The sequence below is a fragment of the Strongylocentrotus purpuratus genome, unplaced genomic scaffold, assembly GCF_000002235.5.
Source record: "Strongylocentrotus purpuratus isolate Spur 01 unplaced genomic scaffold, Spur_5.0 spur5_scaffold_10, whole genome shotgun sequence".
NCBI lineage: Eukaryota > Metazoa > Echinodermata > Echinoidea > Camarodonta > Strongylocentrotidae > Strongylocentrotus > Strongylocentrotus purpuratus.
Genome location: NW_022145595.1, coordinates 23,685,649 through 23,702,653, shown reverse-complemented (window position 1 = coordinate 23,702,653; position 17,005 = coordinate 23,685,649). Strand labels below are relative to the sequence as shown.

The 17,005-nt window shown below is 37.7% G+C and overlaps 2 protein-coding genes across 2 annotated transcripts; one reads left to right on the top strand and one right to left on the bottom strand.

Annotated features, from left to right (window-relative positions):
- Positions 1 to 2,105: 2,105 nt before the first annotated feature.
- LOC594523 (coiled-coil-helix-coiled-coil-helix domain-containing protein 1) lies at positions 2,106 to 4,707 on the top strand. The gene is made up of 3 exons (XM_793959.5): positions 2,106 to 2,311; positions 3,163 to 3,281; positions 4,208 to 4,707. The coding sequence occupies exons 1-3, from the start codon at positions 2,191 to 2,193 to the stop codon at positions 4,316 to 4,318; spliced, it is 351 nt and encodes a 116-aa protein (XP_799052.2). The 5' UTR covers positions 2,106 to 2,190; the 3' UTR covers positions 4,319 to 4,707.
- A 1,925-nt stretch (positions 4,708 to 6,632) lies between these two features.
- Positions 6,633 to 16,786, bottom strand: LOC100889251 (bone morphogenetic protein 4). The gene is made up of 5 exons (XM_011676185.2): positions 15,766 to 16,786; positions 13,158 to 13,300; positions 10,687 to 10,804; positions 9,914 to 10,072; positions 6,633 to 9,593 (listed from the first exon to the last, which is right to left on the bottom strand). Exons 1-5 carry the CDS (start codon positions 16,142 to 16,144, stop codon positions 9,079 to 9,081), a joined length of 1,314 nt encoding a protein of 437 aa, XP_011674487.2. The 5' UTR covers positions 16,145 to 16,786; the 3' UTR covers positions 6,633 to 9,078.
- Between the last annotated feature and the right edge of the window lie 219 nt (positions 16,787 to 17,005).

The window sequence follows — 17,005 nt, the reverse complement described above, 5'->3', positions numbered from 1 at the left end:
ATGATTACAGCCAAAGTGATGGAGGTGTTTCATGAATACCTTTTGTTTGTCCTCTTGTAAAGAATACTTCCTTTTGTTTATCATCAAGGAGTTTTAAGAGATGGAGTCATATCTAGCTCATTCCCTTTGGAGTCCATCTTCGATGCCGCCAGGAGAAAATATGTCAGGCATGTGCTTACCTGGATCTTTATGGAGATACGTAGACAAAAGATTCCTGCTTAGCTGCAAACTAACGGGCCACTTTCAAAGGGGAATATATACATTTGTAATGATAATTACTTTTCGCTACCACTCGTCTGATAATACGAGCAGTACACAGTCATATCTAGCTTATTCCCTTTGGAGTCCATCTTCGATGCCGCCAGGAGAAAATATGTCAGGCATGTGCTTACCTGGATCTTTATGAAGATACGTAGACAAAAGATTCCTGCTTAGCTGCAAACTAACGGGCCACTTTCAAAGGGGAATATATGCATTTGTAATGATAATTACTTTTCGCTACCACTCGTCTGATAATACGAGCAGTACACAGTCATATCTAGCTCATTCCCTTTGGAGTCCATCTTCGATGCCGCCAGGAGAAAATATGTCAGGCATGTGCTTACCTGGATCTTTATGAAGATACGTAGACAAAAGATTCCTGCTTAGCTGCAAACTAACGGGCCACTTTCAAAGGGGAATATATGCATTTGTAATGATAATTACTTTTCGCTACCACTCGTCTGATAATACGAGCAGTACACAGTCATATCTAGCTCATTCCCTTTTGAGTCCATCTTCGATGCCGCCATGAGAAAATATGTCAGGCATGTGCTTACCTGGATCTTTATGAAGATACGTAGACAAAAGATTCCTGCTTAGCTGCAAACTAACGGGCCACTTTCAAAGGGGAATATATGCATTTGTAATGATAATTACTTTTCGCTACCACTCGTCAGATAATACGAACAGTACACAGTGCTTACCTTTACAGGAGGCAAGCGAAAGAAAATGGAGCAAATTCCCTGAAATATTAATCATAATTGCTCGACTGGGCATGTGTGGCCACATCATAAAGAACTGTACTTGAAGAATTCACTTTATATTTTCGTGAGCCGGAGGTAATCGGAAAAGTGTCAAATTGCAGGTTTTAGGATTGTAAAATTTCACTATTTTTCACAAATTAAAACTGCTATTTTTTATGTTCATTATTGACGTCTATAGGAGAGTTGTTCGCTTCCTGTGACGTTTGTATATTGTGTGTATTTTTAGTCTGCCACCGATTATATGAATCTGGATTAGCAATAATTGAGTAGCAACTATTGTGAATTATTTGTTTTGATTATCCATATTAAACTGTTGATATTTAATTGCACATCCTAATTGTTTGATAGTGTGGTTTTTTTCTCGTGAGATCGTAATGTTAAGAGTTAAAACACCCTCGGGGATCATATACAAATCTTTGTAATAATTCTACATTTCTAATAATATATTTTCTCGGTTTAAACATTTTCTTTCCTGACTTTTCTATACAATCAATTTCCTTTTATTTTAATACCATTTTCTTTTCAAACTTTCAAATAACGAGTTGATTCCCCCTCTTCTAACCATTTCCCCCTGGAACGGATGAGTACCCCTTTACATTTTTCAATAAAAAAATCTCATCAACCTGATTTTGAACATCTTTTAACTCTTTGCATATTTTCTTCGGTGGGGTTGTTATTTACTTCCTTTTGCAATAAACAGTATTTCTTTTCTAAATCTTCATAAATCAATCTTCTTTTCTTACTAATTTCTTTTACATATTTCATAGAAGATTCTTAGATTTTCACTTGACACATTCCCACTTCATTTGATCTTTCTAATTATATTTGAGATATTTTCTTTATACACTGTATCGTTTAACAATCGATTGTATAACCGCTCCCATGTTCTTCCTCTGAAGTTTTTATTTTATGAATAATCTGTAATTCTAAACAAATGCTATATTTGTAATAATGCTCATATACATGGGATATTGTAATGTCATGATATTTTCTTTGTTTATTTTTTGACTCGGCGATACCATAATTGGATGGCGTTAAAGTTGTTCGTAAGATTCAGTCGATCCTAAGGCCTATAACGTGTATAGCGAAATCGTGAAGTCCTGTAAATATCACTTGAAACTTGCAAGCTAGGCCTAGATCTACGTCTACACCATTAAAATTCATCATGTCGAAACGCCTCAAAGAAATTATCTTACGAAATCATTACAAGCCGACTGAGTACATAAACATGAATAAACCACTGGCACTGAGAGACAGAGTATCACTGAAAAAGACAAAACCAGAAGGTGAGTGAACATGAACTGTGGTTTAGCTCAGAGATGAGATGGTACACAGTCGTTTTCTGCCCCGCTTGTCCTGGGGGAAGGCAGGCGCACGCATGGTGCGTGAAGGCCGATGAAAAGAAAAGCTGAAGCTAAAGTTACTACTGCCTGACTCGTTTTCAGTCGAAGGTTGATATGCCTAGATCTATTTTGTTTTATTTTAGCTGTGCCTTTGGTCTAAACAATTATTTAGATCTTAATAGGTAGTTAAGACTTATTTATTATCGTTCAGGACCTGTTAATTTGTTGTTAAATGTTACCTTACTTTTTTGATAACGTTAGCTGCTGAGGTGAGTGTTACTGTTAGTGTTAGGGGAAAGGTTAGATTCTTGATTGAAGTTTGTGAAAAAGGAAAACACAATTGAATGTTATGTTCATCTTTGAGTTTGACTTCGACTATGACTCGTAAGCTCTGTTACTTTTTTTTAGTGCATTTAATGATGTAGAATCTACATGTAGGTCTAGTTTGAAACAGTGATGTGAATTTTATCTGAAATTTTGTTTCTGGCATGATGACAAACATTAAAAGTCATATAGATGTCAAGGCCTAGAATCTAGATAAATGAATAAAGCATTTGTAACCAAAAGTGTAGCTCTCAATTTGGCAATACTGATGTGGCAAATTATTGATCAGGATTAGGTAGGGTCTAGTCTTCACCTGTATGTTAACTGCACCATGGATCGCACCATAAATATTAAGACAGAGAATTTGCCGGCTTTAACAACAGATTATAACTTTGCAGCTAAGGTTATGTAGAAAATAAAATGTTTTACATATTGTTTATACTTCTACATGTATTTCTCATACATTTCAGCTGCAACCTGTATTACCGAGATGGCAGTATTAATGTCCTGTTGGAAGCAGCATGATTTCACTGATGCAGACTGTTCAGACGAGATCAATCTCTTTAACAAGTGTTTGGCAGATTCGGAGGTAAGTTGTCTATTGTCTGTTCAGAGCCAGAAGGGCAAAAATGTAGATGCTAAACATCATTAAAAAAAATAAAATAAGTAATAAACAAAAAATTGAAAATATGAAGAAAGAGAAAATAGTGGTCTAGAAGAAGAGCTCTGATTAATGTAAAATGTAAACTATTCTTGTAAAATCTTAAGACATGAAAATTATCTCAGAAGTGTCGTAGTCGAGTGGTTTAAGCACTTGACTTGAAGTTCAAAGGTCGAGGTTTGATCCCTGATACGGCACTAATGTCCTTTGGCAAGGCATTAATCTTCATTTGCCATGCTCGACCCAGGTGAGGTAAATGGGTACCTGGCAGGAATTAATTCCTTGAAATGCTGGAGCGCTGTAATGGCAGCCATGCTAAAGCGTAGGTAATAACTAATGCGCCTCGGAATAAAATTTCTAGATAGACGGCGCTATAGAAATGCCTATATTTTATAATTAATTAAATTAAAACAAGATTACAGTAAATAAACTACAAAAAAACCAACAACAAATATGCTGTAATACTATCAAGATGCTGATTATTCTGTCATTATTTATTTTTACCTTCAAATGATGACTTCAAAGTCTTTAACACTTGAAATGAGGGCCATTAACATATCTGTCAATAGTGTAGAAAAACTATAGAAGTGTGCTCACTTTGAATTTACTCTTATCATAAACTTGAAAATTCAAATCTATCCTTGCATATATATTTCAATAGTCGATTTATCTCCAAAGTCCATTCTTGCAATGCGCCGCTATAACAGGAATTAAAGTAAAGGTAGCAATATTTCAAAAGTTCAGAGAGATGATACAAGTTTGAATGTGTTATATGCATTAAACTTAAACAAAGACAAACTTTTTTTACAGAGTTTTTATTTATTCCTTTGCATTTCATTTCCTTTCTCTGACAGCTTGTAAAGAGGGAAGCAACTCAGGCTGGGAAAACCGGGACAGCTCAGAAACTCACCAGCAAACAAATCAATGAACTATTATGGAAGTACCCTCTACCCAAGCAAAAATGATGAAAGACTATGCGTGCAAGAAAATCAGAAACATTTAGAAACAGTGAGAAATTTTGACAAACTGAGAGATCATCAGGAGAGTCAGAATTGATACGAGTTGAAGACTGGCCGTGATTTGAATGTAGCCAGGGTCAAGCTGACGTGGGCGATTTGACTTTAAGAGGTGGCTTGGTGTTGATCCAGAAACCTTGAAGGAGCACTACTTCGGTGGATTCTTTTTAAAACCAAAGATTTCAAGTCTTGGTAATGATGGAAGGAATATTGAGAGAATGCAGTGGTACATGTGTTTGAACATTGAAGACACGTTGAAAAGCAGAAGGCTGTCAACTGACTATTTCTGTGGAGAAGAGAAGAAGGAATATTTCATTTGCTGAAAGCCAGAAGGGCGTTAATTGATATACTTTCAGACAGTAATAATGCCCTTTTGGCTCTCAACAGAAAGTTCATTTGTTTGGTTTCATCTTGGAATGTAATTATTCAAATTTTTCTCAGCAAATGCACCAATGGGAATAATCCTTCAACAACTTACAGTATGTCACATGATTTATCATGATAGCCTAACTAAACCTGCACAGGGCGAAGTATGACTTTGTTACTTTTTTTTCATTAATACCAAATTAAATAATCTCTTTGTATACTCTTGGTAATCTCTGGATATAACACTTGCTAATAGTTGTGATACTAAAAAATAAACACTGTTCAGTGGTCTTATCAAGAGGAATTTCCTCCTGGATAAAATAAATGGAAAGACGACATGTACCATATGGGGCACATTGCAGCCGTTGCACAGCAGGTCCTGCACTAGGTGTGATATGCTAAAAAATAAAGTGAGATATTGATCTTGTAGACAATGATTAAAAATAAAACATTGTGCTTAAATTCGAAACTTCTGTTCAGTGTTTTGTTCAGCTTTTTGTATGTCATTTGTCTACTGTTCACCTTATCGTGGATTGGATCTCATTTGTTTTAACTGATGTAATTTACAAAGTAAAATCATATCATGAAAAGAATACAATCATTAAACATTATCACAACATAGTTGAAACTGAGCGAGGAAACTCTTCCAACATACTTTGTGTCTGCCTGAGCCTTTGAAACGATGTTTCTTTTCTGAATACCTGACATGAATACTGATCGTATTAAAAACAAAGGCCTGGGGAGAAAGAAGAGAGAGAGAGAGAGCGAGAAAGAGAGAGAGAGAGAGAGCGAGAGAGGGAAAGAGAGATAGAGGTGGGAGAGAGAAAGACACAGAGAGGAAGAGGGGGAGGGGTAAACAAAGTGTGAGAAAGAGAAAGGAGTTAGTTTATGAGTGACACAAGATCGCAAGAACTTGAAAAATCAACTCGGAGCAATTTCTATAGTTTTGTCCATTACCTTTTAAAAATAGGCAAACATTACAATGATTTATGTGGCCTTTTCTTTTTTTTAAATTGGATATACAATAGGATATTTAATTGCCCTTGAATTAATTTATTGAAAGTCTTTGCAATCGTATGGGGATTTCTCTATGAAACCATTATTATTTGTTATCGATTTACAAAAATATCAAATATGTTAGCTGTCAGCACCCTCCATCACTTTCCAATGGTTGTCTCTCTCTCTCTCTCTCTCTCTCTCTCCCTCTCTCTTCCTATCCACTCTCTCTCTCTCTCTCTCTCTCTCTCTCTCTCTCTCTCTCTTTCTCTCTTTATTTCTTCTCTCTCCCTAGTTACATTCAATCTGTCCATCCAGCTCTGTTCTTCCGTTTCTTGATGTTACACATTTAACTCTTTTTTAATTTTTTTTTTTTTTACTGTCCTTGCATGTTTCTGTTTATTCACATTCTGTCTGGATCTACGTCAATTTTGTTTTTGTCTCTTTTTTATGTAATCTATTATATGATGTTTTGTGTGGTTTTGAATCAAACGAACTTGAACTTGAACTTGCACTTTCCTTCTGTACATTCCCTCTCTCTCTCCCTCTCCATCCCCGCTCTCTCTGTCTCTCTGTCTCTCTCTTTCTCTCTGTCTCTCTCTGTCTCTCTCCATCCCAGTCTCTCTCTCTCTCTCTCTCTCTCTCTCCATCCCTGGTCTCACTCTCTCCATCCTGGTCTCTCTTTCCCTCTCTCTCTCTCCCCCTCTCTCTCTCCATCCCTGATCTCTCTCTCCCTATCTCTGTAATAATTTATCTTTCACACCTATGTCTCTGTCTCTCTCCACTTGATTCAACTATCCTCTCTGTCTCAATTATGTTCTCCATACATCTACATGTATGTCTCTCTTAGTTCTATTTCTCCACTCCATTCTGTATTAACCATTCTATACTTGGGATGAAATACGTTTCAGCATTGTATTGATATATTGCTTTTTATTTACATTGTCAAAATAGTTCATCGCATATAATGGCAATGACTGGATACGCAAATAGAAAATATACTACCTATGTACACAGATTTATGAACAAACAAACAGAAAAAGTTATTTTCAAAAATAAGTTACATATTCTTAATCCCGTTATACGCCCAATATTCAGATAGGCCTACCTTATCTATCCTCAGATTTCTGAATGTGTGCAGGGCAAAGCATTTATAGGGGGCAAGCCCAAAGTACATGTAATTCATCCTCGATATTACCAACTACATTTAATATATTGGGTACACTGTATAATATACATGGTGAATTGGTGATTGTACATGTACTAAACCTTAATTTATTACCGTAGTTTGGATCAGACTAAATATAATGAAAATAATGTTTTTTTGGTAATGTTAATTATGGTCATATTTTCATGATACCAGGAACCAAACACCCTAGACCTCCTTTAAAAAAAGCACGTGCTGCCTAGATAAACAGTTAGTGCAAGGCGGGGGACAATGGTCCAATGCCCCTGCTAACTTGCATATATTGTTTTTTATCAACACCGATACGAGATTAAAAATGTACATCACGTACACAATACACATTGGCAATCATACTAAAAGTCCTATAACATTCTTGTCACAGGGCATAATAAGCTCATTGTATACATATATATATGTTTAGTATTCATTGCAATTATTCCGTTAAAACGGTTTCTTATACAGCAATGTTTGTTTAAAATGTAGAAAATTACATATTGACATGATCGAGAAACAGTCATAGAGTTTTTCCTAGGGTCTAAGCACATGCATGAGGCAGCCCTATACGTCATTTGAAGATACAGTTGGACTGCTAGAGGGTACATGCACTTTGCCCTCCTTTGAAGGAAAACAGTTGTTTAAAAGTGTAGTCCATTGATCCATTGACCTTGTAGGTCCATGAATGAACTATTCATCTGGGGCAATTTTTGTAATGCCCCCACAGAAAATAGGTTAATCAATACTCTTTGATCCGCAATTGACAACTGAATGATTTATTCATGGCAAAGAATAAAACATGCAGTATTCTTTTCCTTTACTATGCCTTTCAGTGGAGTTTGAAAAGAACAAACTATCCGATGCTTCCAACCCCTCCCCTCCCCCCCCCCCCAGAACAAAAATTCGCACCATCATACCATTTTACGATGTTGAATTCAATTCATTTTTTTACAGTGATATCTTCTTTCCTTCCTCATGAATTCACATTACAAGAAATTCTCACAATAAGTAATATAAAACAAGATCTTTGATACAAGACACTTCCTGAATTACATCAATGATGAGTAATGTTGAGTTCAATGACAGCCATGATAAGATTATATAGGGCGCCATCTGGGAGAGAAGGTTTATAGTGTAATGTACATTGTAGGTTTATGTACAAGCCTCTGATACATGCGGAGAGGCGACGTTTCTATACATTCCGACACAATGGATGAAAATCATTTTTGCAACTGTCATATAATGTTATACAATAGAATAAAGCTAAAGCAACCACCTTCATATAAATTCCAGCATTATACAGTAGTCACTTATAAATTATGACGCATGCCTCACAGAAGAAATAAGTGGTGTAAAACCTGCCTAGAAAGGTCACTCGTCAACAGTGGTCACATTTCCCCCACCCCTCCCCCTCCCTTCAATTAATGGTCTACATACATGTAGGTTAACTTGGTTACACCTGGTTTCAGTTATGTGATACATACATGCATGTACACATCAAATCTGGTGGCCATGCCCAAGATCCGCTGCGTCTTTCTAGTATAGATACTTTCCACACAAATATCATCAAAACAAAATAATTGCCAAATATATAATTATTTGAGCAACAACAACAGCAACAAAATTAAAATGATCAGCAGAGAAATTGTTGTATTTGAATCGTTACAATATATATATATATATATATAGCCACCTATATTCTATGGCAAACTCAACATTAAAGCTTGTATTTACATCATAATGGCAGTTTCAAGGTTATTGTTAATTGAAATACGAAATTATTTGTCAAAAGTACTGTATATCAGTGCGAGGCGGGGGAGGGGGCGTCTTGAGAGGGGAGAGGTCATATTAGTTTTTATCGCGCTCTCCCTCTCATTTCTCCTTCTTAAACCCTTTTTGTTACACGATTGAGGGCATATGTCCTTATAATACTCCGTAGCCACAACACTGCCATGGCTGTCATTGGTTTGTTCATACAGATTAAAAATGAATTAAACTATAGTTCATAATAACGTTTTTTGTCAATATACTCGTACTCATAGTTTTTGCTTGTCGTAGATGTACAGTTTCAGAGAGATTGGGACCACTTGAAGCTCAACTGGTCGATGCAAGTTTGGCTAGTGGCGTACTTGACCTTAAAGATGCCGACAAAAAAAGTCGTTTTGGATCAACGACATCCGCATTTGGCAACAATCATATCGGGGAGTTCTGTTATTACAATGTTTCTAGTTTCAGGCTCGAGATAGAGTATTGTAAGACCGAGTGGATGGAACTCTGACGGTACGCAACACGGGGGTGACACGCCTCGCTTCCTCCGATTCATGATGGCCTTTACTTTGGCGTAGTTAGACCACGTATAATCCTCCGTCGACCGCGGATTGAAGGGGCACCCCCCGTTGCACCTGTACGCGTCGTATCCTTTTGGCGCTATTATCCACGGCGACCAACCAATCGATTCGAAGCTTACATACATGCTCTTTCGGAGACATCCCCCGGACCGTGTGGCGTCTTCTGATTGGTTCCTTCCCTCAACGTAAGCCCGATGTTTAGCCAATGAGCGTTTTCGGCGTTGGAGTTCTGAAGAACTTGTCTCGTGATACATTGTTGATAGGGCGGAAGGAGGCGTCTCATCTATGCTGTGCTGGGAGACGTTTCTTTTCCCGCTTCTCCGATCCAGACTCTCTATTAGACGGACAGACAATTAGCAAAGTCATTCAAATTGGACGTAATTAAGAGGTGTTAATTATGACTACGTTGATAGGACTAATGCTTATCTCACAATTCAGAATGCGAATCGCATACAATTGTTTTTTGTTAAGTAGGACAAACATTATGGCTTGCCCTACGTAACAATTAATATGATTCCGTTGGCATTTTGTCCACGGGGATAAACAATTTTCATAACATAGAATCGAAATAATTCGTATCGAGGAGGATTACATAAACGTATGCATTATATTTGGTTACGTTACGAAAATAGCCGATTATAATGAGAAAATTACCTTGTGTAAAGAGCACCAGAATTGGTTGACGGCTGTTGTCATGGCGCGCTCTCTTGGCGAACCGAAGCATGTTGTCTGGAAGTGGCTGACCAGAAAGTGACGTCACAGTGATGTAGAGCCCAAAGTTGGAGGTCTCGTTGTTAAGCCAGTCTTGAACAGCTAAACGTATAGTAGATAAGACAGATAAGATATGTAAATTAATAAAACTGATTATGTCAAGTAAAAAATTATGATATAAGCTTCCGTCTTATCACTAATCACTAATTCCAGCAATCATTAATATCAACATTTATGACAACAAATTAGAATTAAAATCTTTTTGTAGGGGGCCTATTACAATATATTATTCCTTGTCCTTTAAGAAGGATTAGCAAAAAGCTTTATTCTTTCGGTCACCTTTTGATAAACATGCATTTGGGTCTGATCAGCGGAGAGCAGGTTTGGTTATCATAATTATCCTGGGTTATAAATACTATCAAAATCTATGTATTGTTTCAGTCACATCTTTCTACCGTAATTTTTGTTAGCAAGCTTTGTAAACCTTAGTAGATTTAAATGTATTTTAAAAGTAGTTCCAACACGGTCGCAACTACTTTTGAAAAATTGAAATTGGCGGACATGACACAAGTCATGTTACAATCACATGTTAAGTAATCCGAACATTATTTCTATGGGACATACAATGGGGTATTGAAATGAGTTGATTTTTGTTCGGAAGTAGTTGCTGACGTATATCTTGAGTCTGTTCTATCGACTGGCCAGCTCATACTTACTATCTCGGATATTGAACACCTCCCACCCGGTTCCTTTCGCAGACATCAACCTCAATCCAACTAGTCTAGCGCCCTCTAACGACGACGTGTCAGATGACATGAGCTGGTAGACGTGGACCTGTTTAATGATAAATATAATAAAAAGATGAAACTTGGTAAACTTGATTAAAGAATTTGTTTTTAAAAGCATCATTATATCATTCGATCACTACAAACAGAAAAATTTAATATTTTTCTTTTTCTTTGAGGGCGCAGACGAGCAGTTTTGACGTGTCAGAAGTAAACACATTTCCTAGGAATACGTAATATAGGCCTAGCCTATATCTAAAGCAAAAATATTGCTCGGGTTTGTTAGAGAAAATAGTTGATTCATTTCTTAAAACGCCGTATTGTTTGAAGTGTGCCTTTAGCTAGTGTGTCTCTCCATGGAACATAAAATGCTTAGGATTAAAGAAGAAGAAGAAGAAGAAGAAGAAGAAGAAGAAGAAGAAGAAGAAGAAGAAGAAGAAGAAGAAGAAGAAGAAGAAGAAGAAGAAGAAGAAGAAGAAGAAGAAGAAGAAGAAGAAGAAGAAGAAGAAGAAGAAGAAGAGGAAGAGGAAGAAGAAGAAGAAGAAGAAGAAGAAGAAGAAGAAGAAGAAGAAGAAGAAGAAGAAGAAGAAGAAGAGAAGAAGAAGAAGAAGAAGAAGAAGAAGAAGAAGAAGAAGAAGAAGAAGAAGAAGTAGAAGAAGAAGAAGACTTTTTTTGACTTTTGAAAGTAAAATTAAGATTAAGAAAAAGAAAGCGGTGGGTGTGTTTCAATTCAGACATGAGGCGGACTTGGGTTTTCTGTTCCAGCATAATTGCACTGCCAAATCTCACTGTCTGCGGGTCGCCATTAATTTTGACTGCCCTCAAAATATCTTCTTTCTTTCAAAAAGACACGAAGTCTAACTACAATTTCCTACAGACATACTCAATCAATCATTTCCATTCCCTTTATTCATCCTCTTTGTCTGATGTCTCACATTATTTATTTTTTCTTCACGTTTTTATTTAAAGGAGATACAAGCCTGTTTTTATGCTTTTTTGTTTCTTAACAAAGAGTCGAAAAGGCATACCAAGATATCCCTAGGGCCTAACAAGAAGCCAATTTCTGGCTTGCATGCAACCCCGTGAGGAATTTTATTAATATTTTCCTTCTAAACCAGGATTACTTATAAAATTCATGTTACTCTATTTGAAAGATGTAAAATTGGTGATAAAAAAACCGATAAATAATTTACAATTTTCATCTGGTATTCATGACATTTTGTGTCCTTTGCATATTTCTATGCGTCATCTTTATTGTACTTTAATTTGTGTCGTTTGTGCCACTGTACCTTGTTTTTTTTTCACGTTGTTATGGAAACATCTTACAAACAAACAAATAAACAAACAACAACAACGAAAAAGATTACTGAGCAGTCTTTACAGTTGTGTTTTCGGGTTCTGCTTCCCCGTTACTCCGCCGAGGAATGACCATATCAGGAACAAAAAAGAACAAAACCAAAATCTCCCGCGAAGCACGGGGAGTACCTTCTGGGACGTAATCATTAGCACGCTTTTTTGACACATTCCTAAACATAGCATGCGCTATGAATGACGGATGTCGGGCTCTAATAAAATTCCCCCAATTGTTCAACAATTTTTTGAATAATAATGGTGTTTAGTCCTTTTTTTTAAGAATTAGACTCTTTGGTTAGCATTCCGATCTAATCCTTTTCTCGACGAGAGGGGGGGGGGGGGGGGGGTAGGGGTGGCGACGGCTTCCAGTTATAAATTATACTTGCCCAAATGTCTCCCAGCCTTTGCATGCTTTAATATCCATATTGTAAACTTTTTTGACAGACCAAACAGGGGACAGAATTATAGGGTCATAAACCTTCTGGGTCAGAAGACAAATGCCTTTGTTTTAACACACCTCAGAGACCGAGATCGAGCTGCCGCATAAATTACCAATTGTGAACGAGGAGGGGGGCATTCGTGTTTTTTTTTAAAAGCAAAGTGGATTGATACTAGTGCAAACATTTACAGGGGCTGAACCAGGCCCGGGTTGGGGAGGGGCTGGAGATGAGTAAAAAGAATCCAGATTTTTCTTTCAAGGAATGTTATGTTTTTTCAGGGATGGTCGTTACAGCCTTTGATCTGCTCTTGTTTTCAACTTCCTTTTCTTTGTATTTATTTCCGTATTTAGTTACATTATACATATTAAAATACAATCACTATTTGAGATATACAAAATAATGCAGCAGCAGATTGTTGATGCCAAAAACACTATTAAGGTTAATGAACTCCTGGGCCCCTTATTATAATCAGTTGCGATTAGTCGCAATTAGATACATAAGAGATAAGGGACTAAAAAACTTGCGATTGGTTAAGTGAACATGCGATTGACTTGGCTCAATCGCAACTGTTTGTGGGAAGGGGCCTTGATGTGAAAATAAGATGGTCACCTGAAAGTAGTTTGGTCTCTTGGTATCGTGAGATGTTGTCCAGCGAGGCCTAAGACGGTAGAGATGAAACTCAGCTTGGAGGAGGGCCACGTTCGATTCCACCAGGGAGAGGTTAAACTGGAAGCCTAGTCGACCACCACGGCCTGTAACATGGAGAGGGAGAGGGGGGCGGGGTAGGTGGGAGAGAAATGGATGTTAAGAAAGACCGTTCAAATTTACACCTGTTCGAGTACAAATTCCACTGTTCTTCATCTGACATTTTGAAATAAGGTATGTTGCAGTAAGCGGTTAAACTACCTGAAGTTTTCTACACTTCAACAAGTACTAGGTGAGTGAATAATACACAAATAACCCTTCTTTCAGAAAAATTACAAAAAGTACAAAAAGAGAAGGAAAAATAAGAAAAAAGAAAGGAAAAAGGGAGAAAAAGGGGAAAATATTACTTTGCTCTCAACATTCATCCACGTTTCATGATTCTATTTCTTTGCACTATAATGAATTTCTGTTTATAGATATGACTTTTGACGACAAGTACTATGAGATAAAAAAAATTCTTATCAAATATTTATAACACGATCACAAAGAAATCAACTCAACAGCATGTTCAATATCCTATTACACAGCCTGTACAAGTCGTGTGGAGTTTACGTAATACTATACTGTAATGCTTTGTGATGGGAAAAAAGACTATTGGAATTGCTTTAAGGTTGATTTTTCGAAAGTCTTTTCGATCATGTTTTATTGCTTTTATAAAGATATTCTTAATAAGCTCTTTATCGCAATATTATTGACTGTATGATAGAGACTCGGAGGACTGTCATCTTAATTGTCGAAATATATTATAATTATCATTATATTGTCTTATCCGTGTTACTTTCTGTTGGCACAAGACGTCTGTCTCTTTGATGATCCGGTGAAGCTTAATTGGTGGGGCAGACAACCAAACGTCCGCCCCCGCCGCAACGAGACGGTCTATGGCTACGCCAGCGAGACAAGATTTCTTGCTCGGCGCTGCGCCAGCCGGCAGAGCTGTGACTACAAAACGCTGCTGAAACGCTGCCAAAATTACTCTCCAGGAGGGGAGGGGGATGGGGCTGTGTGGAAATTCTTTCCAAAGTTGTCAGGTGCTTGTGTATTTTTACATCGATTATATTCAATGAGATTCGAAGGAAATCGTTTACGTGGGTGTACTAATCTTTTCTTTAGCATCTATGTGTCAGTCATTTTAATCTATTTAGACAATCGGTATTCAAAGTACCACTTGTACCAAGCGGTAGAACAGCAGTGCAAATATGGCAAAGCTGAACGGGGCTATCCATCCGTATCATGTATGATATACAACATAGTATGTTGTTTTATATCTGTAAACAAACCTAACCAAACCATACCAACCTTTCCCCTTTTTGTTATCCCGCCCCCTCTCTTTTTCGGGATTAATTAATTTTTAGACCGCAATGTTACATGCCATATTTTTCGTTGTGATAAACGAAATAGTTTGATTTGTGAGTTGAAACGACAATGACCAACTATGACAGAAAGCAGGCCTCTTTATAGAGAACTTGTTGATGTCATGGCTGTTTTGTATTCCGGGGAATACAATTAATTGAAACGTGTTGGCCCAAAACCACACGAACCAAAATGATTAAGTAGAGTGCCAGAACAGTTGGACTCTCATTAATCGCTTTACAACGCCACTGTAATTAAGCAGACTTGACTTGCGAATTGCATGTTCATGAGTAATTGAATTATTTAAGAGTTACCAAAATCTAGAGTTTTCGACACCACTGACAAAAAATAAATTATAAAAGAGAAGAAGAAAAAAAAATCAACCAAACGAGCAGACAAATAAAATGAAATAAAGACTACCCTCGTCCAAAGTTCAGAAAAAAGACATACATATAAGTTTCGAATCGAGTCGATAATATATTTCTTTTAAAGTAAAGTATGCCTTAGACTTAGATGAGTCTCTCTCTCTCTCTCTCTCTCTCTCTCTCTCTCTCTCTATTTCTGTATTGCTGTATCCCCTTTTTTCCCTCTCCCTCTTCCTATCTCTAATTGCAATGCCTCCCCTTGGCGATGAATAAAGGTTTTCTCCGATGAATTGATTTTTTTTTCCTGTCAATAAACTGCAAATTATTCTCTTACTGCGAATTAATCAAAGATATCTACAAAAGCATTTTCAACATGACAGTACCAAAAGTTGGCATTGGTATAAAAATGCCCGGGGCACCGATATTGCATGTGATATTGTGTCCTTTATTAATCCTGATTGTCCCATTTTATGTTGCCCGCCTCCCATACACAAAGATGACTTCTCGTGTCTGTATAGTATTGCTTGTTGGCAAAGTTGACAATGCTTTAATACATCATTAATTTGATTATTGTGGCATTTTGAAAGGTTTATATTTATCAAACACTCCGTATAAACGAAGATATTTCTTTAGATGTGATAAACTGATTTGGAGGACTAATCACGTCGACGCAAACAAATTTAAACCCAAAGAAAACCCGATTTTGACATTTAGTGCCATGTGATAGGTGCTAGACTCAATCAATCTATCAGGACAGTGTGATAGATGTCTGCAGGGTCCCAAAGGACAGTACTCACCTCCCTCAGGCACCGCTCTTATCTTGGTGGCGTTGTACGGTCTCCGCCCAAACGTTAACCCTGACATCGGATCAGCAAGCGAGTTGTAGAGATTGACCATGAACGGGTGAGCGAAGCGGTTCCTCTCCGACGACGACGACAACGACGATGATGAGGATTCCCTGGAGGACGAGGGGATGGTTTCCTTGCTCAAACCCAAGATGTTCAGGAGCTCGTTGGCCTCCATCGAGCCTATCATCTCTTCCTGCCGTCCCGGAGGGGCGAGGTCGACGTCCGGAACGTAGGTCGATATTCTGGCCGGTATGTCGTGGTCATACGGGAAGGCGTTGACCACGAAGGCCAAACAGATGACAAGGTATACATAACGGCCCTCCATCATATTTGGTATTATTCTTGAAAGCAGCAAGTTCGTGGATGGAAAGGAAGAAGTGGATACGCAGAAGGAACAATCGAACTTGTAGTCTCAGTTTAAGGTCAAAATGATTTCAATCAATATCTTTGATATTCTCAACACAAAATAACAAATGCCCAATTACGGAGTCGAAATGCTTGGTCAAAAATAGCAAGTTAAATATCTTGCATCAGAAGCAAAGGTTACACGTTTGCATTTGTCTCCTTCACTGTCGGATCTTCCCAATCAACCGAATCTAAATATGACATGGCATAAAAACCATGATAATAAATGATTGCCGTGAAGATGTTAGACGTTAATGCATAAATTCCACAGAAACACGTTAAGAAGCAAATAAATTGTCGCTTGAACAACACATTGGTTTAAAATTCCTTTCTGAGGGCTGACACTATTTCTCTCAACTTCAGATATTTTTGCTTCCAGTCGTTCTTGGGGGGTATCCGTTTTGAAGAGAGAGCACCAGGTGTTGGTGATGAAGCCGACAGCTACCAGAGACGTTATGGACCGGGGGTACGCGGAGGATGGGGGTATTTAAATGAAATGGAGGGTGTAGCCCAGGGAACTGGTGGTAGGAATAGGCCCCTGGATAGTCAGCTATTCATATGGAAATGAGATGGGAGGGAGAGAGAGGGAGGAGGAGGAGGAGTTATGAGTATACAGGTGCGGTAGAAGAAGAAGTGGTGGAAAATTGGTATCATTGTATGAGCTCTGTTTCTGATAAGAGAAGATGAAATGGAGGGATGTGCCCCCAAAAAGAAGAAGAATATTGATTGTAGGTAAAAAGCAATACAGAGACAGAGACAGTGAATGAGCAACTGAGAAAAAGTG

Bases quoted from the DNA above. Each gene is read 5' to 3' on its own strand.
- LOC594523 (XM_793959.5), top strand. From the start codon at position 2,191: ATGTCGAAACGCCTCAAAGAAATTATCTTACGAAATCATTACAAGCCG. The intron at 2,312-3,162 runs GTGAGTGAACAT...CATACATTTCAG, and splicing joins GAAAAAGACAAAACCAGAAG to CTGCAACCTGTATTACCGAG. The intron at 3,282-4,207 runs GTAAGTTGTCTA...TTTCTCTGACAG, and splicing joins AGTGTTTGGCAGATTCGGAG to CTTGTAAAGAGGGAAGCAAC.
- LOC100889251 (XM_011676185.2), bottom strand. From the start codon at position 16,144: ATGATGGAGGGCCGTTATGTATACCTTGTCATCTGTTTGGCCTTCGTG. The intron at 13,301-15,765 runs GTGAGTACTGTC...TCCATGTTACAG, and splicing joins AAGAGCGGTGCCTGAGGGAG to GCCGTGGTGGTCGACTAGGC. The intron at 10,073-10,686 runs GTAAGTATGAGC...CTATACGTTTAG, and splicing joins GGTGTTCAATATCCGAGATA to CTGTTCAAGACTGGCTTAAC.